The following is a 26,615-nucleotide window of genomic DNA, read 5'->3' on the forward strand; positions in this document are numbered from 1 at the left end:
TTTAAAAAAAATGGAGTGAATAAATAGGAGAAAGAATGAGGAAAAAGAAGAAAACAAGAAAGAAAATGGAATATCATGCAGCTTTTCCAAGATGGCAGCTTCAGCCAGAGCTCATCTACGCCACCCATTTCTTCTTTAAATTCCCTCCCACCTCTTTTGTATTTCATTTTTCCCTCTTCTTGGTGGAGTTCTGAACTCTTAGTCTCAGTGCAGACTGACACTGCCTCACTTAGACCCAGCACAACAGTCTCAGAATCAGAAGTTAAAGAATCCCTACACAGTGTGGAAGCAGGCCTTTCTACCCATCAAGTTGACACTGACCTTGCAAAGAGCTTCCCACCCAGATCCTCCTTCCAACCCCACCCCCAACACCCTGCATTTCCCATGACTAATCCACCTAGCCTGCTCATCTTGGACACAACAGGCAATTTGGCATGGCCAATCCACCTAACCTTCATATTTTTGGATTGAGAAGAAACCAGAGCATCCGGTAAACTGACATAGGCATGGGGGTGATGTGCAAACATTAGAGAGTCGCTGGAGGCTGGAATCGAACCCAGGTTCCTGCCACTGAGACAGCAGTGCTAATCACCGAGCTACCTTGTCTCCCAGTAATATGTGGTAGTCTTTTGACCTGGCATGCCCTTTTAGCCTCAAGGTGATTCTAGAGTAGTGTAGTCTCCCAGCCCAGAGATGAAGTCTGATGCAGATTGGAAGCTAGGTACCAGCGTGGATTAGTTTGGAAGGGCTATTGTTCTAAGCTATTTCTCTATGTCCAATTTATCCTTATCTGTAATGTTAACCCTTTTACTGCCTTACTTTTCTAGTTTGTCATCTTAGGATGATGTCCTGAAGAGTCTGTAACTAGGGACTTTGTACCGAAGGTGGCGACCTAAGTGATGACGTGTAAACCTTTCGCTGTACTCATTTAAATACATGACAAAGTTAACTCAATTCAATTGGCAGACCATTATTGTTAACCATATTCACATCCTGGCTGCATATGCACAACTCCAAACTGAAAACTGATCAGCACGGTGGCTGAGTGGTTTGTACTGTTGCCTCACAGCGCCAGGGACCCGGGTTTAATTCCCACCTCGTGTAACTGTGTGGAGATTGCACATTCATCCCACGTCTGTGGATTTCCTTAGAGTACTCCGGTTTCCTCCCACAGTCCAAAGATGTGCAGGTCAGGTGAATTGGCCATGCTAAATTGCCCCTAGGTTAGGTGAGTCAGAGGGAAATGGGTTTGGGTGGGTTACTTTTCGGAGGGTCAGTGTGGACTTGTTGGGCCGAACAGGCTTCTCCCCCCTCGCTGTAGGGAATCTAAAAAATTCTAATAAAAAAAATAATTGTTAAAAACAAGATAGCGGTTTTGGAACCGTTTTTGGTGGGGGGTGGCACGCAGTTGGCAGAATTTTTAAGGGTCTATTAGAGGTCTCTTCAAGCAGAGTTAAGCATGAATAAACTGAAGAGGATAGTAAGTTAAACATTTGAAAGAGGAAAAAAAAACATTGTAAGGATAGAGGATGAGCAATAAAAAAAAGGTTGAATAGACAGTGTGAATGTACAGCATTACTGGAATAGGCCTCATGAAATAAAGGAGAAATGTCAGTGGGGAATTGGTTTATGTCTGACAACACTAAACTATATACAAACATCAAAACATCCTTTCATTACACAAGAATACAAAAACCTTGAAATATTAATCAGCTTACAAAGGTACTCCATTATCTAACCTTATGGCATTTTCTAGATACCTTGCTGGTTTGCGGTAGTTCTCCCCATGCCCAATGCATTTCTGTGTTTATTCTATTCATCCCTCTTTCAGATGGCTTGCTAACCAATTCAGAATCACTGTTAGGTGTTGGAGGACGGGATCTTGCAACCCTGTGAAATAAGTAAGTAATTAGTCAGTGGACATAAAGTCTCAGGTGGAAGATGGTCAGTTTGCCGTTAGCCATTCTAAACAAATCACATGGTCACGAATGGATGACTTAACTGCTCACTTTTGTTTTAAATCAGATTTCTTTTTAGGGAGCCCACCCAAAATTATTCTACACCTTGTATCAATCAGAAACAGAATGGTTATGCTTTATTAATATGTTAGATGAACACTGATTATATACCAGTTCAATGGGCTAATTTTACTTCCATTAAAAAAGTTATACTCTTTTGACTTAAGTGCACAATAGTAGCTAGTTCTTAATATTCAGATGGAAATGCAATAAAAAAGGCCGTTAGTTGGTTCAAATACAAAATGGCCTACACAGGTTAGGAAGTATAACCACTTCCTAGACACAACCCCTCAAGGAAAAAAACAACAAAGCTTTTCAATCATTTTTTTTTTTTTTAAAAAAAGCAGCAAATATTCAAACAGCCAGAACTCAGTAAAATTAACTGTGTTCCAAAAGACCAAATGGACAGAAACTCTGCTTATTTTGGATTAGTATTCCATGAAATGAATTTGGTTTTTGCCTTCTTTATGGATTTGGGAAGCAATAGGTTTGTTTCCAAGGTAACCAAAACAAAAGGGTAGTCACAAGATTAGCTCAGTGCCAGGAAGGTGCGTTGATTGACAAATGTTTGTGACTAGAAGCTGGTTATAGTGGAGATTCACAGGACACAGTAGTAGATCCAAAAACATGAACTGCTGGAAAAGCTCAGCAGTTTGGCAGCTTCTGTGATGAGAAATCAGAATCAACATTCTTCAGGTTCTGAAAAAGGGTCACCAGACCAGAAACATCAATTCTGATTTCTCAGAAATGCTGCCAGACCTGCAGGGCTTTTCCAGCAACTTTTGCTTTTGCTTCTTATTTACAGCATTCAGTTCTTTCAGTTTTTATTTACTAGGAAATCATTTGATATACCGCACATATCAAAATAAACAAATGACTTGAATTGCAGGAGACAAGTTTTAGAGACGATACGATAGCATGTGATTGTAAGGACAGACTGATGGGCAGAGGGGGTGGGGTGGCCATATTGGTAAGGGATGATATTCAGTCCCTCGCGCGGGAGGACCTAGAATCAGGGGATGTAAAGTCAGTATGGATAGAGCTGAGAATTTCTAAGGGTAAAAAGACCCTAATGGGAGTTATCTATAGGCCCCCAAACAGTACCCTGGATGTCGGATGTAAGTTGAATCAGGAGCGGAAATTAGCCTGTCGCAAAGATGTTACTACAGTTATGGGGGATTTCAACATGCAGGTAGACTGGGAGAATCAGGATGGTATTGGACCTCAAGAGAGACTTTGTGGAGTGCCTCAGAGATGGATTCTTAGAACAGCTGGTGTTGGAGCCTACCAGGGAGAAGGCAATTCCAGATCTGGTATTGTGCAACGAACCAGAATTGGTCAGAGACCTCGAAGTGAAGGAGCCATTGGGGAGTAGTGACCATAATACAATAAGCTTCAATCTGCAATTTGAGGGGGAGAGGGTACAATTGGAAGTGACAATATTTCTGTTGAATAAAAGGGAACTATGAGGGAGGAGCTGGCCAAAGAGCTGGCCAAAGTGCAATACCTTAGCAGGGATGACTGTGGAGGAACAATGGCAGATATTTCTGTGTATAATGCAGAAGATGCAGGATCAGTTCATTCCAAAAAGGAAGAAAGATCCTACAAGGAGGCATGGGTGGCTGTGGCTGACGAGGGAAGTTAAGAAACAAAGATAAAAAGTATAACATAGCAAAGATAAGTGGGAAAACGGAGGACTGGGAAGCTTTTAAAAGAACAGAGGATTACTAAGAAGGAAATGCGCAGAGAAAAAGGTGAGGTATGAAGGTAAACTATCCAAAAATATAAAAAGGAGGATTGTAAAAGCTTTTTTAGGTATGTGAAAGGCAAAAAAATGGTTAAGACTAAAATTGGGCCCTTGAAGACAGAAACAGGGGAATATATTACGGGGAACAAAAATGGCAGAAGAATTGAATTGGTACTTCAGATCTGTGTTCACTGGGGAAGACACAAGCAATCTCCCTGATGTAACAGTGGCTGTAGGCCCTGAACTGAAGGGAATTTATATTTGCCAGGAATTGGTGTTGGAGACACTGTTAGGGCTGAAGGCTGTTAAGTCCCCAGGGCCTGATGGTCTACATCCCAGGGTACTGAAGGAGGTGGCTCGGGAAATCGTGGATGCGTTGGTGATTATTTTCCAGAGTTCGATAGATTCGGGATCAGTTCCTGCGGATTGGAGGGTGGCTAATGTTGTACCAGGTTTTAAGAAAGGTGTGAGAGAGAAAGCAGGAAATTATAGACCAGTTAGTCTGACCTCAATGGTGGGAAAGATGCTGGAGTCTATTATAAAAGGATGAAATTACAACACATCTGGATAGTAGTAACAGGATAGGTCAGAGGCAACATGGATTTAAGGGGAAATCATGCTTGACTAATTTTCTAAAATGTTTTGAGGATGTAACTCTGAAGATGGACGAGGGAGATCCAGTAGATGTAGTGTACCTGGACTTTCAGAAAGCTTTTGATAAAGTCCCACATAGGAGGTTAGTGAGCAAAATTAGAGCACATGGTATTGGGGGCAAAGTACTAACTTGGATTGAAAGTTGGTTGGCTGACAGGAAACAGTAGTGATAAATGGCTCCATTTCAGAATGGCAGGCAGTGACCAGTGGGGTACTGCAGTTTTTTTTTTTACAATATATGTTAACGATATAGAAGATGGTATTAGTAATAACATTAGCAAATTTGCTGATGATACCAAGCTAGGTGGCAGGGTGAAATGCGAGGAGGATATTAGGAGATTACAGGGTGACCTGGACAGGTTAGGTGAGTGGTCAGATGCAGTTTAATGTGGATAAATGTATGGTTATCCACTTTGGTGGCAAGAACAGGAAGGCAGATTATTACCTAAATGGAATCAATTTAGGTAAGGGGCAGTACAGAGAGATCTGGGTGTTCTTGTACACCAGTCAATGATGGTAAGCATGCAGGTGTAGCAGGTAGTGAAGGCAGCTAATAGCATGCTGGCTTCCATAACAAGAGGGATTGAGTATTGAAGCAAAGGACGTTCTTCTGCAGCTGTACAGGGCCCTGGTGAGACCGCACCTGGAGTATTGTATGCAGTTCTGGTCTCCAAATTTGAGGAAAGACATTCTGGCTATTGGGGGAGTGCAGCGTAGGTTCACAAGGTTCCTGGAATGGCGGGACTATTTTACGCTGAAAGACTGGAGCGACTGGGCTTGTACATCCTTGAGTTTAGAAGACTGAGAAGGTATCTGATTGAGACATAAGATTATTAAAGGATTGGACACTCTGGAGGCAGGAAGCATGTTCCCACTGATGGGCGAGTGCCGAACCAGAGGACACAGCTTAAAAATACGGGGTAGATCATTTAGGACAGAGATGAGGAGAAACTTCTTCACCCAGAGAGTGGTGGCTGTGTGGAATGCTCTGCCCCAGAGGGCAGTGGTGGCCCAGTCTCTGGATTCATTTAAGAAAGAGTTGGATAGAGCTCTCAAGGATTGTGGAATCAAGGGTTATGGAGATTAGGCAGGAACAGGATACTGATTAAGGATGATCAACCATTATCATATTGAATGGTGGTGCAGGCTCGAAGGGCAGAATGGCCTACTCTTGCACCTATTGGCTATTAATGAAGAATTGGGAGAAAGGCAGCTTTATAATAAAATATTGAAATGTTTGACAAAAAGGTGACAAATAGGATGTAAAAAAGAGACATGAGGAAATGAAATGAGGATAGGTCAGTGTGAGTAAAAATCAATAAAGGAAGGGATTATACGTAGGATAGAACAGAACATTACAGTGCAGTACAGGCCCTTTGACCCTCAATGTTGCGCTGCCCTGTTAAACCAATCTGAACTCCATCTAAGCTACACTATTTCATTATAGTCCATAGGCCTAGCCAATGACCACTTAAATGCCTGTAAAGTTGGCAAGTCCACAACTGTTGCAGTCAGTGCTATGGGCATGGAATGCACTAAGTGATGCAAGAACCATTACGTTTAGTAGAGTTGCGTAATACATTAGATAGACAGGAGCTGAAGGACTGTGCATAACCCTAATGCTAAGATCAGGACTAAGTGGTGAACAGTACAAAAGGACATTGCAAGGATTCTACTAGAAGTAGGAATTGGCTCGGCTGGGGTTACTCTCTCTCCCAAAATAAAGGTAGAGGTGAAACTGAATGGAGGTGAATAAAATTGTGTGGGAGTTTTTGTACAAACTGGATAGGAATTACCCATTTTCATTCAGAAAGAATCAATATGCAGGGACATAGTTGATAGAATGATTAGAAGGCAGAGGAGATATTCTTTGCACCCAGAGGCAATGGGCTTACAGAAAAGATCACTTAGCCAAACTTTTGACCGACATACCAACCTAGAATTTTCAAAAAAGGTACTTCTCTCCCCAGAAATCTAATTATTGACTACTTGAAATGTTTATTACATGAATCACCATGCATTTTGTCTGCACTGAACAAATTTGCTATCCAGTGGCAGTAAGTTTGAACTTTTTATACCTGCATTGTTATTGACAAAAACAAACAAACAATTTGAAGATGGTAGCTCAAAAGGAATGCTAGAATAAACAACAAATACAAGATGCTGCCTTCAACTCAAAGAACCTCAACAAATGAATGTTGCAATTCATGTTTTAAAGTACCCTTAAATTATTAGATTTAATAAATCATTGTTTATTTCATGGATTTTAGTTTAAGATAATGCATTGCAAATATGGAGGAAATAAAGTTGTTGACCTTCTATCCAGTTGTTGACCTGTTACAGCATGACTAACATGTCTGTGCTTCACGTTTCCAAATGCAAAGCCATAAAGCAAACTTTATCAACAAGTTTGTGATACATAAGATGTAGCTACATTTTCACTAAATACTTCTAAAACTTGATTTTTTTTTAAAAAAAGAGAAAAAGAAATCCAGGAACTGGCACAATGTTGCCTGGAAGATATTAACTTGGGTGCAGGTGTTTTATTCTGAGGAAATTTGCATGCATATTTAATTTTAAAATATTACAATGGGTCAATTTCCTGGTTTCTTTGCTACATTTAAAGTGTACACATGTCAAAGCATCTGCTGCTCATGCATATCTCTTTACTGAGAAAGGGCCAACATACAAAAGATTCTGGATTGATGTACTACTGTTAAATTTAAGGCCTGAAATTCAACTGTGACAAGATCAAAGTTATTTGATATCAATGTAACTAAGATGGTGGCATTCTTTGATTCCCCGGAATTCTTTTCCAATTTATAATCTACGCTAAATTTAACAAAGCTGGGCTTTGAAGCATATCTCTACATGTCAGCACGGTGGCTCAGTGGTTAGCACTGCTGCCTCAGCTCCAGGTTCAATTCCACCCTAGAGTGACTGTGTGTAGTTTGCACGTGCTCCCAGCATCTGCATGAGCTTCATCCCACAGTCCAAAAGATGTGTAGGGTAAGTGGATTGACCATGCTAAATTGCCTGTCCATGGAAGTGCAGGCCAGGTGGATTAGCCATGGGAAATGCAAGGATGGGGTGGGTCTCTCTGGGATGGTGTGGACTGGACAGGCTGAAAGGCATGCTTCCACACTGTCAGGATTCTATGATCCTGTCTTTTTCCAATGAACATGATCAGTGTGCTGCATAACATTGGAAGGTTACAAATGGAGCATGCAAGGGAATTAATGTGATCATTGTGATGACAGACCAGTCACAGCCACCATTTTGACAATGCTACATCCATCCAGTGATCAGAGATGAGTGGCTTACAGAACCTGCTTCATTATTTAGAATCGCTTCAGTACAAACTCTGACGTTACATTGACTGAGTCCTCAGTTCTTTTTATTTTCCAACTGTTTCCACAGTTGGAATCAGAACAGCCAGATCTGTGTAAGGAAGCCATGACAAAAGGCCTCTTCACTCTGCAATGTGCTTTGGTCCTCGTGGAGGGTCCTACAGAATACTCAAGCAATGGCCATACATAAATTTAGACTCCTCAGCTAACATCCAAGGTGACCCCCTCCAGTACATCTTCCATCACATCAGTGACACAACGTAGCACATTACACTGAAAGTAATTCAAGCTGTTATTTGAAGGTTCGGAGTTCCCACAACTATAAACAAAATAAAAAGGACAAGACATGGGTCACATAGTACTGTAGAATTCAATAAAACCTTTAAAATCACACTTGGTGTCTATATTTATACATACGACACGATAAATCACAGAGCAGAGGTGTGCACATGTGGGCACAAGGTAAACAATTCGTGTGTACTGCAGTTCAGTTCCTTCAGCATGTCATGCTGCAAGCTAAGATGAAGACAGCTTTATACCATTATGTCACATGTTCTAACAAAATGACAACATGAAAAAAGGTGACCACCTTAGTCCAACCATAAATTTGACCAGTTATGATATTACAATAATTGCTCTCAGGCAATACATTAAAATTTATTTCATTCTTGTGCTGATTCAAAAAAGTCTTTAGGCCCTTGTTTCCAACCCCTCAGCTTCTTAAAAAGAAACTTCAAGAAGTGATCAAATTGGTGCACGGCCGCAGGAAAATCTACAGGTTGCAAATGCTTACAGACAAAGCCAGCATTTGGAAAGAGGTACAACACTAAAGTTCATAATAAAAGCAAAGGGAGGCTATTCAGGGACAACTGCAGCATATTCAGCTCTACTTTCAATTCCTGAAGCATTGATTCATTCATCCCTGCTGGCATGAGTGTTTCCAATAGACTGTATTCTGGATGGAGTAAATGAGTGCCAGGTAATAGCCATCTCTAATAAACTCTTCCACGATATTTTCACCAAATAGCCCCACACCATTGACCAGAAACTCAACTGGACCAACCTCACAGTAGCACAACTCAGAGGAGAGGTGCTCTGTTTGACTGGCTCACCTGATTGTAAGTGCTTTTAAAATTAAAAAACAAACAGCAGCAAAATGCAAGTCAAGAATGCCAGAACACACTCCATTCAAATGTTGCTGTAACTGCATTCACCCAAGTGGCAAGATATCCATCAGTGTACGGACCCATTCCTACCATTACCAGTTTTGGTTGTGTTGAAGGTTTATAGATTCCCAAAGTACAAAACATAACTGCATCCTCTATCAAAGCCTTTTCATTGTATCTTAGTGAGCTTGCTTCAACTCCCGAACCTGCCCAATCAGCATCCCTCACATCCAATTCCAGACCAATCTTACCATGTGCCATTTCCAGGACAAGCTTCCCACAAATCCATAAATACCAGCATCCCTTGTGTCCATCCAGTCTTCAAACTTCCATTGTGCACCCAAAGCACACAGTCAGCCCAGAGCTGCCCTGTATGGTTGCTGATGTTTACCTCATGGCAGGCAGGAACCTGGGTGTCCTACTGGAGGGAGTGGTGCACAGGTAGCACTTCTGTTCAGACGACCAACGATGTTGGCACTAAACCAGACCATGCCTACCTGCTGAGGTTGCCGCCCAGGTCAGTGCAGTCTCAGCCATCGGGAGGAAGGCTCAACAATGCAGGATGATTACCTTCCCTACTCCATCAGCAAGAGTGCCCATTTTCTCTGCAATCCCTCACTTGCTATCTGCTTCCCTGTTACTATAATCACATGCTCTACCACTCTGCATTGCTTACAACATGATCCCTCATTCACTGTCACTTACTCTAACTAATCCTGCAAGCCCTTGGAGATGACAAAATAAAACTGAGTAATGGTTAGTTGTTGCCAAGATTCAATATTAACAAACAAATAAGTTCAGGAACTTCCAATTTCATTTTATAATGTTCAACAGCTAATAATGTTTCCCCAAAGTGCAAGTGAGATATCAATTACTATATTTTTCTTTATTATATATCTGGGGAGCAAAATCACTAATTAAATTTCAGAAAGGTTTGCTTCCAGATGAAACAAAACTACTAGATGGGTGACAAGTCACTAATTAGCTAGGTGACTGCACAGCCTAGATACTTCAAAGACTAAAGCAGAGGAACCTTGAAATGTTCAAAGTACATGAACACCTCCACTTACATGCAGAGTATATTTGGGAGTGGGTTTCCAGGTCCCTGCATGCATGTAGGACTTTTGGCAAATTTTAGCCAAGATCCAGGAACATAAAGCAATGAGTGGAGCTAAGCCGAGGGCTACCCATCACACTGCATTACTACAGGCCTGAGAGAAGTCACTAAGGTAGTATTGTAACAGCATTACAAATATATTTTAATGACCACAAACAACAGTGCAGAGATGTTTAAAAGGCTCTGAGGCAATTATTTTATTTAAATATCACAAGGTTATATAAAATACTACCCAGAACTTTAAAAAAAGCTGAGTTTTACTTCAGCCAACAGAACATTGGGTACAACATTCAGTTTTTCTAGGTGTAGAAAGAGAGAATGTTTGTGCAGTCTGACTGACAAACAGACAGAACAAAAAGACGAATGCAGCTAGAAGGTCCCAAACAAAAAGCATGAACAGACTGCACCAAGGGTAAAATTACAGTAAAGCTCTGAATAAAACACTCGCATGAAGAAACTAAATACAATTAACTCCACCCTGAAACCTGAGACTTTATAAACCTAAAACAGAGTATGACATCCAATAATTTAAGACTTTCAAACTCTGGCACGTACAAGTCAAATCTCCCAACTTGGCCTCTGGTCTTGGGAGCATTTTTAAACAGGCTACAATAATTCCCAATTCTTTGAAAACCAAAACACAAATTCAGATTATATTTCAAAAGCACAAGTATAATGAATAAAAACATTTCTTCAGGTTAACTAAAAAAGGTTAAAAACAAACATCAAGAATGGTTAATATGTGTTAGCAGCATCACAAAGCAAAACAATGCAGCAGCAATCCGACTGATACCTGAGCAAAGATGAAAAAAGAGGCGATGGCTGTGGACAAGAGCTAGACAAGCCTCCAGCAACGGGAACCAAAAGATGTGAAGTACGTTCATTGTTTTCTACAGGCAGACTGGAGGTTTTACAATGCAGCAAAGGAAGCAGAATTAAGTTAGAGATTGACCAGCTCTTGCCAAAACAGCTGAACAAAGTACAAAATGGCGCTGGCTGTTACATTACTGATGCATGACACTTACTGCAATGACAAGTCACTATACATATCCAGGACACATCTGAGCTAAGCAAACAGTATTGTTTTCAGTCTGAAAATAGAAGTGATTTTTTTTTTTTTAAAGTCAGATCTAACAGAGGATGCTGAGAACTCAGGTCTGGCAGCATCTGTGGAGAGAGAAACAGTTAACGTAGAGTTTTGTAGGACTCTTCAGTTCAGAAGTCAGATTGGACTCAAATGTTTCACTCTACAGATGCTGCCAGACCTGCTGAGTTTCTTCAGCATTCTCTGTTGACATGAGATTTCCAGTATCTGCAGTGTTTCACCTTCAAATCTAATTAACTGATTAAAATATTTGAGATATTGATAGATGGAGAATTAAGTATATAAAAACTGTGCAGGACGTCCTCTTTTGATGTCTTTAGGTGTATTTGGGTGAGGAGTGGGGTTGGGGGTGGGGGGAATCCAAAAAAAAAGAAATAGGCCTTAAGAATCTTTTACATTACAATGCTGACTGCCCAATTAATTCCAAGTTTTTCTATTTTATTTCAGATAACCAGCAACCCTACATTTGTTATTAGTGACTCAGCAAAACTGCACCGAGAGGGCTGCCAATTTTAGTGAACAATTCAGAATAATTTGTGAATTTCTTGCTCTGATGAAACATGACTGATGTCAGCCACAAATAGTCGTCATCTAACAGTGTGCTCGCTACTAATTAACAGGCAATCATGCAGATTAGGGAAAAGCAAATGTGGTCAATATTTGTAACTTTACACTCTACTCTGAGCTCCAGCATCTGCAGTCCTCACGTTCTCCATAGAAAATAGTAGGCCAAGTCAGCCCTTCCTCCCGATTCCACCATTCATTCAAACTGATCATACAACTCAATAAACCTGTTCCCTATGTCAACCCATACTCTGTCTTGAAGATGGTCCCCCCATGAGCTATTTCTAAAGAGACCAGTCAGTCAATGGTATTGGCCTTAACCTCTTTCTGTGGCAGATAATTCCAGAAGCTCACCCATTCTCTGGTGGAAGAAATATCTGATCATCTCAGGACCAGATCAATGAATTGCCTGACTCTGATGAATAAGTTATTGCTCACAGCTTTGAGACTGTTCAGTTCTGCAGACTTTAAAGCAACGTTAAACACAACTTTTTGCAAATGCTGCACTCTGATTAAGAATGCAGTCGTGATGTGGCAATCTCATCAGGAGAATCTTGAACACTGGGTTAATGCTCTGGAACTGGGTGTTCAGAAACCAACCATCTGACAACATGGTACACTGACGAGATTATGGCCTGCTTACAAAATGCAGGACAAATCCCATTCGCCAATTACTGGACCATCGGTCTAGTCTCAAGTGGTAGAAGGGATTATTGATTGTGCTACTAAGCACTTGCAAAAGGAATAACCTGCTAACAGACATGCTGTTTGGGTTTGATCAGAAACATATCTCAGATTTGTTCAAACAGGAACAAAAAAGGCAGAACCGTACAGAGGAGAACAACTGCCCTGGACACAAAACCAGAGACAGAGACAATGGGAACTGGGATGCGGTGGGGAGCACTCTACAGTCCAGAATCACACCTGGCACCTAAAAGGTTGTGATTGGTGGAAATCAATCTCAGCTCCAGGACATAATTATTCCAAGAGTTCACAGGATAGTGCCTTATGTCCAAACATCAGAACTTCAAGGGCCTACACTCCACAAGATCAGGTGTACAGTGACAATGGTTTCCTTTTCAGGATGACTTGCTTTCAGTTAGTCACTGAAGCTGTCCCTGTCTGAACACAGCACATCATCCAGGCTTGAGCTGACAAATAAAATAAGAGCCACGCAAGAGCTGGACAATGACCTTCTCAAGAAAGGGAATCTAAAACATCACTTCTTGACATTCATGGCAATATAATTGCTCAATTCCTCACTTCCAACATCCTGACAGTTATCATTGACCAGAGACAGACTAAACTGTCCAGCCATATACATATGGTGAAGCAAAAGTAGTCAGGAGGATAGGAAATAGAGATGTTACTCGCCTATTTGTTAAATCTGTCCACTTAAAGGCCCAGGACAGGAGCATGATGGGACATTTGCCCAGAGGAGTTCAGCTACAAAAGGCACTCAGGAAGCTTGGCATCAGAGGGCAAAGCAGCCTGCCTGTTTGGCTCCCATCTACCACCACCTCACAGTAACATAATGTACCAACTACAAAACACATTGCAGAAATTCTCCAAGCCTCCTTAGCAGCTTCTATGACCGCTACCATCTAGAAGGACAAGGGCAGGAGAGCATGATGTGGACGTTTCCATCCAAGCCACTCACCATCCTGACATGGAAAATATATAGTCATTCCTCCATTGTCACTGGGGCAAAATCCTGGATCTCTGATCCTAACTGGTTTATGGGTGTCCCTTCACTGAAAAAGGACAATTTCATGACAGCATCGGTCACCATCACCTTCTCCAGAGCAAACCAAGAGGTGAACAAGAAAGGTCGTCCTCGCCAGTGATACCACATCCCATGAGCAAATTTTATTTTTAAAAAAAACTTCACACTTTGACCATGCAATAAACACTAAAATTGTTAAGAATTTGCACTTTAAGTTCTGACTACACAACATGCTAACATGAGGCTCCAAATCACAGTATATTGATTCAGAAATAAATTTTAGAATACTTGTCAACTCAGCAGTGTTTCCCCACACCTACTACAGTGCATAAAAATAGAAATTTTATTTGTGCTGATGCTTCCATTTTACATCCTACACTACTGGCAGATTGCTGCCCAATACAGATCAAAAGAATTAATGACCCAAGATACAAGAAGAAAAAAAAAAAAAACTTTCCCCACCCCCTTATACCCTAAACTCCATTATGCTCAATGCATTGCTTGCCACTTGGCAGAACAAGCACTAGCTCCAACAGAAAGCAGATTGAACAGCAAGTGCGGTATTCGTTAATGCACAAAATGAGTCAACGATATCACAAAACTAAAAAAAAAAAGGCCACATACCCAGGTCTGGAGGAACATTCGCTGTCAGAAAGTGGATGGACCCGAAGACTCTGGTCACTGCAAGTGTTTGTGGAGTTCCTTCAGGAGGGAAAACAACGCAGTCACGAAATGGGAAGCTTTCAACAGCAATTTGTAATTGTTCGGTGTGAGAATAATGACATGGCCTAGAATTCCACTTCAACCATTTGGTGCCCCCATTATTTTCCCGATTTAGAGCACAAGTTAGCAACAATTAAACAAAATTAAACCAAGAAATAATTCTGGGCCGTGAATAGATTTTTAAAAATCATACAGAAGGGGATACTGATGGGGAAAAGGTCTCAATGCTCAATTTAACCCAGTCCTAAATTAAATGGTACAACTCAACCTCTGATAACAAATAGAATAGATAAAGGGGGAAGCAGTGGATAGATTGGGATTTTCAGGTGGTGTTACATAAAAGGTTACTCTCAGGTCCTATGGGGTTAGAGGGACTGGATTGAATGGACAAAGGACTGGCTAATTAATAGATGACAGATTTGGGATAAGGGGGCATTTTCAATATGATTAACTAGTGAAGTACCAAAGGAATCAGTGCTAGGGTCACAATCATTTACAATATATTAATGACTTCGGTGAGGAAAATGAATGTACTATAGTCAATTTTGCAGATGACAAAGTAATTAGAAAAGCAAGTAGTAAGGATGAAGACAGTCTGCCAGGGACACAGATAAGCTAAGCTAGTGGATAAAAACTTGGCAGGTGAAATATACTGAGAGGATTTTCCACTTTGGCAGGAGGAATGGAGCAGGTGAATATTATTCAAAAAGAGAGACTGCAGGAAGCTACAGCAGAGAATCAAAAGTCCTTCTGCATTAAAAACATACCAAGCAGTTATTGAAGGAAGGCAGGCATACAGGAAGTGAAGATCACAAGGCTGATCCCAGGTATGGAGAGATATTCTTACATAGAGAAGGTAAGTCAGTCAGACAGATAGTTATACATATATTCACTGGACCTTAGAAGAATGACAAAGGTAAAACCCTTAAGGGACTTGACAGACTAGATGTGGAAAGTCATTTCCCCTTATGGGAGAATCTGGGATCCGAGGGCATGATCCCAATTCATTGAGTGCTCCAATGCAGTAACATACATCTACCACTAAGTGGCACTGTCGTCTAGTGTTTTCTTTCTTGTTGCTGTTCTGGATAAAACAAACATTAACATTTTACGATAAAATAAAAAACAGTCCAGAACGTCCACTCGCACAATTAACCAATAGAACTCTACCACTCAAATATATTGATATAGAAATGCATTCCGAATGTAACCAATTAGCAAATTTCTGCTTATTTCATAAATCTACCACAGCCATTAACAAACACAAGGGTGAATATTAAAAAAGTTTCATGCTTTGTAGAAAAGCATATTTAACTTTAGGTTGGTCAAAAGTCTCAGGCTGGCGATCTGAGAAATCACAAAGACAATTAAAGGTTTCAACATGCACTACGTGACATATGAAGGAGAAAGACGACACGAGACAAATGCTATCTGATCTTCAGTACATTTAATGCGTAGGCAGTGAATGATCGAAGTAAACAACTACTGTAACTTGGCTTGTGCTCCATACTATAATTAGCGGCTGGCACTCAGAGGAATGAAACCATCACAAATGCACTGCAGCATCTGACCTGTACAGAATAAGCAGAGCAAAAAAAAGGTGTCAGCTGTTGATAAGTACAGCACTCGAAAAGAGGGGGCTACTCGGCCCAATAATTCTGCATGCTGCCCGAAAGGGTTAGTACAAGTTGAAACTTATTGGCGAAATCCATTTAAGTATTCATCCATTTAATCTGAAAATGTATACTTTCAAACTCCCATATCATGCAGTACAAACTCTAGCCATTGGCTGCAAGAACTAACTTTTATTTACATTACTGATACTTTCACCACTCACTTTTTAGAATGTTCAGCCAAAAGTTTCATTTTTAAACTTTATTCATTTAATAGTTTAATTGAACTTAAAATCAACACATTCTCTGCTCAAAAAAAAAACACCAACCGAGTGCTTCCAATCTGCTCATGGCACCAATTATTCATCTCAAACCATTTTAGACCCCTCTTCTACAGCTCCTCCATAAGCTTTGTAGCCTTCAAATTGCAGCACTTTAAAAAAGTGACAATGTCAGAGGTTGTTGAACTGGTGTCAGTACAACATCATGACCTTTGTGTTCTGTGTCTCAAATTAGAAAGCCCAGGATTCTATGCCACTTCAAAATGATTTGAACACAAAAATCGCCCCAGATCTGAATACAATATTTAAAAAAGGAAATGCCAGCATTATATCCCTTGTATTCTCCTCACATGACCTCATGTTTTTCTGCACGGTAACTTCTGTCAGTTATCAATTTATTGCATCAGCCTAACCATGCCCCCTTAAAAGCTAATCACCTTTCTCACCATACACTTTCAAGTTAATCATCGGCAAGTTTCAAAGCTTAGACCTTGTACTGTCAAGTCCAAATCATTCACGTATGAGTTATTCCAGTAGTGAATGTTGAAAAACACCATTGTGACTGCAAGTTACTGTACTGGTCAACCACTGACATCTCCAAAATCCTTCCAGAACAAAAAAGGTCAACTTCGAAAATAGGAATCACTAGTGTGGAATGCTACCATTTTGAAAGGTGAAAAAAAAAACTTAAGTGTCATTTACAATTAAAGTGATGGTAGTTAGAAAAAAAAAGTGCATCTTTGTGCAATTGAACATTCTAAAAAGTAGACAAATTAAAAATGGTCTATAAGCATCCATTGCAAAGAGTTCAAACTTAACTTTAGCTATGGCATAATTGGAAGAAGCCCATACTGGATCAGATGTGACGCCTTCACTTTCAGAAGCACCCCTCCACAAATCTCTAATTCCACATTGGGATGATTTAAAAAAGTGGAATAATCTCATGACAAATGTACGCTAATAGCATTCCATGACTTGGCATTTAAACCACACTAAGCATCAAGCAACACAATACACCTTCCATTCTTTGGAAAAAAGATTCTCTCGGTTAAGTATCCATCCCTTTCATTTGGCATCATCACGATCCTTGAAAGGCTTCAGGCATGTATCCAGACCTGCATTAGTTTGCATAGTTAAATGAATTTGAGAATGAAGTAATATCCAACAATTCAATGTTCTTCACAAGATGGACGTGAACTGGTTGACTGACCGACAACGATACCAGATTCTGCCAATTCTTAAGCCCTGCAAACTGTTCAGTTTTAATGGAGTTCAGTGTGTTCTCCCCCCCCCCCCCCACCCCACACATCTAAATTAAAACAAATGCTACCCAACAAGCAAGAGCTTCTGTTCTCTCCACCAGATCCAAGTAATGCAAAGCTTTTTTTAAAAAAGCATATTCTACATTAAGGTTTTCTCCCCCAAACACCAAGGCCTGAAGTAATACATGCAGAACAGGAGATCCACAATTTCCCATTTACTCATTTCTTGAACTGAACAGCTGCCAAATGGGCTCACTGTTAGCTGAAGTCAAATTGAGACGTGCAATCTCAGGAAGTTTCACAATGCCATTTTTTAAAAACTAAAAGACTGATTAAGACAAGCAATTCCATTCTTCAGTTTCAGAAGATGTCTAGCACCAGTCTGCATTTGGAAAAATGGCTAACAAGAGTGTGCAAGAAAAATAAGCAAATATAAAAAGTTAGTTATCATCCTGTATCTGCTGTTTCTCCCATCACCCATGTGAATACAATCCAATGTGCTGGAAAAGAAAAAAAAATTGAAAACGGAAGAGATGAACATTGGGTATAATGATCCTGTAAAAGATGGAAACATTAAGCAATCTAAAATCGAACAGTTGTTATCTAATTTTGCAACTTCAGATTCCTCATTCCAAACTATTACATGACATGACTAGATAAAAGTAGTTTTAAAAAAAAAAAATCAGTCCATCAAAACTGGCATTCAAAACAATATGCAAACAGCCTGAAAACATGATTCTGCATGTCCCTTTGATTTGAACAAAGAGCCAAAATTTTGACATTTGAGAATTCTGAAAGTAATAAAGTTGTAAGCAACAGGCTTCCTTTGAATAACTTCTAAATTTCCGGATAGTCCGAATTTTTTGTACACACCTGACAATTTCAGGGAATTCAATCTCTTCTTCTGAGCTGATTTCAATAGGAAACATATCTTCATTCTCTGAAGTATCACGGTTATCTCGTTTTACACTATCCATTCTTGACTTGCGCCTCCTTTTCCTTCTTTTCTTTGCAGAGCTGTTACTCAGTTGGTTCTCTGGAGTAGCCTGCGTTACATGAATTGGTACAGATGTGTGCGTGGATCCAGTAGAATCTCTCAGTCTTCCTGTTCCTTCTTTTAGCACAGCACCTTCTGATCCAAGGATAGGTGAAGTGTTCAAGTGTAAAGGAACATTTGCCTGAAAACAAAAAAAAACATTTTCAATTGCACCTAATGTGAATCACTATAGCAGTCAGAAGTGAGCACTCATTTGTTATGCATTAATACACAACTGAGTGACAGACTCTGGATCCTTTGGCAAAAAAGGAAAAATTTTCACAATCCCATACCCATAACCTCATTTCAGGTATTGCAAGGGTAGCATTTGTACAGAGGCATGTTTAATCAAGTGTTTTTTATTCCTTCTGAAATGCATCCAATAACAGTCACCAGTTTATCATGAGATTTTAGAAAGGGACTCATGGCTGAGTCAGAATGTTGTGGGCACTGGTTCCATTTCAAGACTGAGCATACTAGCCAAGGCGGACACTTCAGGGTGTTGAGTGTGCAACAATAATCAGGAGGTGCAATCTTTAGAAATGCAACATTCAAGACCTGGTCAGCCCCCTCAAAAAGACCTTAACAAGAGCAGGGGTAGTGCACTCAATGCCCTGGTCAATATTTGTCCCTCAAATCAACATCACACAAAAAAAAAAGGTTTAACATTATCAAATTGCCTTCTGTGGGAGTTTGCCATGAGCAAATTTGAATTGCTAGTGTGGAAGCAGGCCATTCAACCCATTAAACCCACACCAACCCTCTGAAGAGTATCCCACCCAATTAATCCACCTAGCCTGCAACATCCCTGACCATTATGAGCAATTTAGCATTGACAATCCACCTAACTTGCACACCTTTGGATTGCGGGAACAAACTAGAGCATCCAGAGGATATCCACACAGACACAGGGAGAATGTATTTTTGGAGTTTGCACAGACGCCAGAGGGTGGAATCAAACCTGGATCTCTGGTGCGGTGAAGCTGCAGTGCTAGCCACTGCTGTCCAGTGGCACATCACATTTAATACATTAAAGCAGCAACTGCACACCAAAAAAACTTTTGACTGTACAATGTACTGTACAGACACAAGTGACGCTCTAGAAACACAAGCTTTATTTTTCTTCCAGAAAAAAGCAAATATACCCTGGCAATCTCATTTTACACCAGTTAGACTACATTCCCTATAGGATGCACTGCCCCACCTTCCTTCAAAACTTTCAATGTCAGTACCAGGTTTAGAATAATTATCTGAATGCAGTTAAACAGTGATTTTTCTCTCCAAATTTCTTCAAAAACAGGGTGACTGGGGTGCATCTCAAGTGTGCACAACACATTTTTTAAAATCAAGGTGAATACACAGACCATGAAATTTAATATCAAACAAATGTTCTATTCATGGTAACATTAAATACTTGGGATTTCGTGACTGCTCTATTTGCCACACTCAGTTAAAGGAAAAAAAGGGACTCCAGTCAAACTTAGAAATGTACTGAATGGTTATGATCTGGAACGTACCATTAAAAGGTGGTACAGTGAGTCATCACATTAAAGCAACTTGCAAAGAAAAAATGAAATGCACATGTATTTGAAGAGAAAAGCTTACAGGGTTGAGACAAATGGAAAAAAAAAGGAGATATTAATAATGTAGTTCATTCAAAAAAAAAAGGACTAACCTTCTTCTGTCTGATACTTTCTATACTCTTCAGGATAGGCCCAGTGGAGTCAGAGTGGGATACTCATGCCTCCGGGGGGGGGGGGGGGGGGAAGGGGCATAAAGCAGGATTTCTATCCCAAAATGTAAAACAAAAATTAGGACAAACCCCTAACCAAGGGCAGAAAACACATACACCAAAGAAGTTTGTGCTACAGCCTTCGACAAAACATTAAACTGTTATAACAGTTCCTAATATTGGTTTACTGAACCAAAAAATTCCCAGGAAGATTCCACAGCAAATCGTTATGTAACCTCTTAATTACAATTCCAAACAATGAGTTATTGCAACTATGACTTGCGAATGCTGTCTCTGCAGCCTTTCATCTCATCACATGACAAACCTGTCTTCATTCCAAAAAAAAGGTAGAGTTTTGTTTTTAAAAAACAAAACTAACACAATGGTTACGAGAAGGGGTACAATTGTGAGGTCTAAGTTTTAGCATTTGGTTTATACAAGTTATTACACTTTGAGGCTAAAGTATCAAATGGAGGGTAGATGAACATGATCACATGACCAGTGCTGGAATTTACCAGATACCAGGCTTCTGGTTTAATTGCCAGAGATCAATGGAAATCTCATTGTTCTACTGAAAGAGGAGGGTACACAATATTCAGAAATTACAGTCATTGCCCCTAACTAAGTCCACAATACATAGCGTAGCCTGCCCCCCCGAAGTTTCTGAAATGTGTAATAGCAAATGGTGGTGCTTTAAAGAGGAAGTTGTGATCAGAAATAAAATTAGCATCTCTACTTAAACAAAAATACTAATGCATTTCCTTTTGATCCATTGCTGGATGGATGGCAGTAGAAGTGAAAGGACATGTCAAATCAAATGGGCTGCTTTGTCCAGGAGAGAGTGTGTGTGTTGGGATTAAAGAATCCAGAACACAGTACAAAGTTGGAGTACAAAAATATGGCTAGTAGAAAAAAAAGTCAAAAGGTCACAAAAAAGATCAAAAGAGCTCAAATAGTCTTTGCAGGAACAGGCTATATTTTTACTCAAATATAAAAAGATTCCAACTCATGTGGAACGTATACATATTGTATAAGGCACCAAAGGAAGGTCAGAGATATTAGTAAATTGCTGATAACCTTCAAACCAATAGTTTCCTGACATTGCCATTGAAAGCAGTCGTAATTGGCTTCAGTAAAAAAAAGTCAAGTTACCTTAAGAAATTATGCAAATTAAGGTAAAACCAAAAGAATAAATTTTGTGCTGTCTCAAGATCGCATTCCCCTCTCAGCATTGGATGTGGGATTTCAGTGCAGGGGGTCAGATACTACTGGTTGGCTTTTTAAAAAAAAAAGCTAACAAAGATTTATATGCAGTACAAAAAGGCCATTCAGTCCATCCATGAGTAAATCAAGTCAGTCCCACTCAATCCTCAGACCTGCAAGTTTATTTTCCCAATTTCAACTTTCATCTGTTTCCATTATCAATTTACATTACTCCAGGGTGTTACTACTCATTAACCATTCTTTACATCCTCTTACACCACAAACACCTTTAAGATCTAAATTGTACAAAAAACCCGATCAAAGATTATTCACTATTGCAAAAAAATAACTAAAAGTTGAACAGAATGAAAATTAAAATTCCTGGGGGCAATGCCAAATAACATTGGGTCAGCAGAGGCAAATAATTACCCAATCACGTGGCTGCTGACATGACGCACTGCAAGCAAAACAAAACCAGATTATCAATCGCCATGGACTACCAGTTCCATAGTGTTATCCAAGTGCATTTGTTAATTACAATTTTAAATAGAAAATGCAGGAAATAGATTCAAAATGTGAGAATGTTTTTGGATCTCAATTCGTTGCAGTGAGGTATCAGGTTTAAAAGTCTAAATAAGCCAAGCAATAAAATTGCTGATGAATTATGGCAAGCCAATAGATTCCATTCCAAAAGAATTATATTATTTATAATACAATGTAATGTCTCCCCCTCCTTGCACCCAAGTGAGATAGGCTCCTTAGACTAACTGCTTTGACCACGCAGATGTTCTTTCTTAGATTGCGTAAAGTCAGATAGTTACTGGATTTCCTGTGGTTTTTTCCTCCCCCCATACACCATCTGACCTATTAGTTACAGGTTTATTTTTAAAAGTTGGAAATCAGCCTTCAGTGATCTATAGACCTACTTTCTTTCCTTACAGTGTTGCACCTGATTCAGAAACAGCCTTGTACTTCCATTTAACAGACTGCAGTTCTCTCTCAAAAATCAGCTGTAATTGTTTGGAGTGGAGCAGCGGAGTCTCCTGGTAGGTGCTGCATATAATGGATCGATGGCCAGACTACACACTGGATATTCTGTTGTTACCAGTTTGTTGACGAAGTGCCAGAATCAGCACCTCACATTGAATCAGTCTGTCTTCAGGAGTTATGGTCTGTTGAATTTCCTTAAATGGGATCTTGTTACTGTTGTTTAGGCTAGGTTATTTGAGCTAGACATTCAAATTTGGAGGTCAGTCCAACAGCAATCAGCTCCTTTCATTGCCCAAGTGATATGGGCACCCTGGAGATCTCATGACTAGTCATGTAGGCAAGAGTCTGTTTGGTACAACATGTTTCCATGAGGTCTTCCATATGGCTCTCAAAAAGGAATATTCCTTTTGACCAGACCATATTCTTGATATGATTCGGAAATGCCAGTGTTGGACTAGGGTGTACAAAGTTAAAAATCACAACACCAGGTTATAGTCCAACAGGTTTAATTGGAAGCAACAGCGTGCGCTTCCAATTAAACCTGTTGGACTATAAACTGGTGTGATTTTTAACTATATTCTTGATAATTAGTTTCCAAAAACCTTCTTTGGCAAATATGCCTTTCCAATACATCCCTCCCAACTCCAACATTAAGAGGAGAATCAATATCTCCCTCAGGCACCCAGGAAACACTGGTCAAGGATAGAACTGAACTCTTTGGCCTCAGCTAGTACTGTGAAGACTGGGATGTAGGCACTAACAATTAGTATATTGCTTCTGGGTTAGGGGATGCCTTTTAAAAAAAAGGTGTTTGGCTAACCCACAAGGGAGGTCGATGAGAGGAGAAAGGGAGGACAGATATAATCTCCAGTTACTGATGAGAGGATTGCAGTTAGCACTCACTGGAAGCAGCCTTTGAGCACTCAGTTGGAGTTGAGAGGGTGGGTAGCTTGATGGGGACGGGAGGAGCATAAGCATCTCAAGAGATTGAAAACATTGTTCAAGTGAAAACCAAAAGTCACAGACACTGTTCCCAGTGAAATACTAAAGTATAGAAGAGTAGCACTCTTGATAGGAAGAGAGCATGCTTGATCCAAATTGTGATCATCTTCACAAAAGGAGACAAGACTGAATGCAGTAAAAGGCACAGAGGAATCTCCCTTGGGTGGGTCACAGAAAAGTCATTGCAAGAATCCTGAAATCACCTCCCAGAATCACAAATGGAGATTCAGTCCATCATGGAGGCAGTGGATATGATTTTCACAGCAAGACAGTCCAAGGAAAATGTACAGAGCAATAGTAATGTCTATACATGGACTTTTATCATTCCCCCACTTCAAAAGCCTTAGAATCCAACAAGGTGGGAGGATTGGTCTTCAAAATTTGGCCACTTGTAGAAATTGGTCACAATCCTCTGCCTGTTGTACAATGGTAGACAAATAAGTGATCCTTACCAACAGAATTGAGCACAGTACAAATTTTGTGAAAAAGTAGTGTTGAGCCAGGCAATGTCATCGTAGCAATGCTGTTCTGAAATACCTCCATGGGAGGACAATATCCCATTACCAAGTCATTTATTTATAGACATGGTCCTTGACTTGAGGACTGCATCTTCAGAGCAGCAATATCTTGGACACATTTATCAGCCAAGGCTCCCTGATCAGACTAGATTAACAGCCCCAAATCACTAATGCACCACGGTGTTCCCTGGCCAACATGTCTCAGGATTACATCCGGTGCTTCACTGGAGAATTGCAAAGCTGGAAGAACCCCTCTTGTTTGGAGACACTGCAGCCCTCTAGGCTCTATACAGTTTAACTTCAGGACTTGAGCTCTCCCATGCCTTATCCCAATCCCCACATACCAGGCCATATTATCACAGCTTGCCATTACACAGAACCCATTGTTAGCCATTAACAGTCCCCATTAAACAGCTAATCACCTTCCTAACCAGATCATCATCCACTCCTTTGTCTGTCCAACTGTTGTTCTGTCTCCTTGGACTATCCCCTATCATTTGCTCCTTACCACCTCCCCCACTATCTTCTGCATAAAAAACGTTTTCCTAATTACCATCAATTCTGAGAATGAGTCACTAGACTCAATGTTGATAACAGATTTCTCTCCACAGATGCTGCCAGCAATTTATATTTTTGCTCACAATCTGAACTCATTCTATCAGGCTAAACATCCAGATATTAAAAAAGACCAAGTTCCAGTGAGGTGTTGGACAATTATAGATCAATTCTCACACCTTGGGAAATCTCCTCTCCCTGGCAAACTACTGCGCATGTGTTTGGCTGCCTGAGGAATATTGTTTGATGAGGTCATCAAATCCAGTACCAAGCTCATGCCCAATAAGACGGCAGCATTAGCTGCCCTTCTGTATACATTGGTCAAAGTTGAAAATCACAACACCAGGTTATAGTCCAACTTGTTTATTTGGAAGCACTAGCTTTCACATCACCGCTCAACATCAGGTAGCTGCACTCCAAAAGCTGATGCTTCCAAATAAACCGGTAAGACTATAACCAGGTGTCGTGCAATTTTTAAAACTCTGCCCACTCCAATCCAACCCAACACCTGCTCCTCCACATCATGTATACATTGGTGACGTGGACAATACAGTAGACTCTCCAGATCCCAAGGGAAACATCACCAGAAATGCCTCAATCCTGCAAATCAACTAGGATAATCGCTGCTGCAGTATGTGTGCCCTCCCTCAGTACACCCCCAGTATCGAGGCACTGGCTGTGGCCCATCAGCTGCAGGGGGTGGGTCACATTGACAACATAATCCGACCAGACCTTTTACTCCAAGCTTCATCATGACAACGTGGAGATTAGAGGAATAGTGCTAGGAGGAGGTCCTCAAAAAAAAAAATGCACAATCTGCACCATGTGGGACATCTCTTACCCAGGATTGCCCAAACTAAACAAGCATCAGCAAAATTAAAAAAGGGACCAATCTGCAAATGGCCACTAGTTGGGCCAGTTAAAGTACAGACAACCGAACAGGTGCCAAAACCCAAACATCCCATCCATCCCCAAGTGGGGAAGGGTCAGCTCTGGGCTCAGCTCCAGAATGGACAAATGTTATCATGGATCCTGAAGGATCGAGGAAAGCTTTCCACACCAGGCATTCTACTCCTGAAGTTACATTGTAACTTCAACTTGACTTGCCTCTCTACCCCATTCCCTCTCCCCATCTCAATACTGTGGCCTATTTTCTCCCCACTCCCCCAGCACTCTAGGTTATTGAGCTTCTTCACAGTCCTTAGTGCTGCAGTAAGATACTCTCCTGTTCAAAGCATCCTCACTGAGCCAGTTAACCAGGCCTTTAATTGAAAGATTACAGCATCTTGCCTTTCCACATTCTCATTTTTGTTGCAGAAGTGGCGATTGCACACTAGCCATGCTTCCTGGTTTGCACTTCCTTTGTACTTAAGCTATTCTGGTGTTTTCTAAATTAACCAAGTTGCTCCCAGAGTCACAGTACCCTTACATTATTTGACTGGAGAGGTAACTGCAAGCAAAAAAAGTCTTTTGTAAGAAAAGGCAAAACACTGCTTTCTTCAGGTTTCTTAAACATAAATTGGTCTAGCGTTTAATACTGTCGTCATTTCCACATTAAAGTGGACTCATTTATCTAACTCAAGTAGAATCACTTATCAATGATAGGCTAAATGATCCACAGCTTCATAATTGCTAGGAAAGGAATTCAAAAAATTCATCTGCTTTTTCCCTTCCTGTTTGAGGGACAGGGACAGGCCTGATAGAATAATACGTTCAGACGATCCATAGTTGAGAATAGTCTATTCTCCTGTTCCTCAGATGCTGCCTGACTTGCTGTGCTTTTCCGGCACCGCACACTGCTCTGATCTCCTGCATCTGCAGTCCTCACTTTCTCAGATAATCCATGATAGTGGGATCCATGACTAGCTTGAACTTTATTACCTGATCAAAAATGCATATTAGCCAGAGATACTCAGCTCATTTGCTTATTTCACCACCCTTTACCCATCATGAAACTGCACACATTCCTCGTCACTATTATTCATTTGTACTCAAACCCACGACATGAGACAACTTAATTATGGCAGTCAAGAGCTAAATCTCTCAATGCCATCAGTAGCTTATTCATGATGTCAATTTCTTCGAGGATCAGCCAGCCATATTGTAATCCATGCAGTCTGTCCATCAGCCCGAGCATGGTGACCCACTTTACCTCCTATCAGGATCAAATGTATCGAAGCAAGAAAATATGCTGTACTCCAATCCCACCATAGATTGGGATCACTTCACAAACATACAGGCAGAGCCAGACCC

The 26,615-nt window shown here is 40.5% G+C and overlaps 1 protein-coding gene across 4 annotated transcripts in view; it reads right to left on the reverse strand.

Annotated features, from left to right (window-relative positions):
* Positions 1-26,615, reverse strand: part of lpin1a (lipin 1a) — a 113,280-nt gene that overhangs the window by 39,346 nt on the left and 47,319 nt on the right. For 3 of the 4 annotated variants that reach the window (XM_087977643.1, XM_087977639.1, XM_087977645.1), the window contains exons 4-7: positions 18,200-18,504; positions 14,072-14,149; positions 10,846-10,953; positions 1,761-1,890 (exon numbers count right to left, since the gene is read on the reverse strand). In XM_087977643.1, the coding sequence (XP_087833769.1) occupies positions 1,761-1,890; positions 10,846-10,953; positions 14,072-14,149; positions 18,200-18,504 (621 nt within the window). The remainder of the gene's footprint in view (positions 1-1,760; positions 1,891-10,845; positions 10,954-14,071; positions 14,150-18,199; positions 18,505-26,615) is intronic. The other variant, XM_087977652.1, reaches the window with a different exon arrangement.

Source organism: Chiloscyllium plagiosum, unplaced genomic scaffold (assembly GCF_037043375.1).
Source record: "Chiloscyllium plagiosum isolate Xiang-an unplaced genomic scaffold, Cpla_swu_hap1 HiC_scaffold_3, whole genome shotgun sequence".
NCBI classification, from domain to species: domain Eukaryota; kingdom Metazoa; phylum Chordata; class Chondrichthyes; order Orectolobiformes; family Hemiscylliidae; genus Chiloscyllium; species Chiloscyllium plagiosum.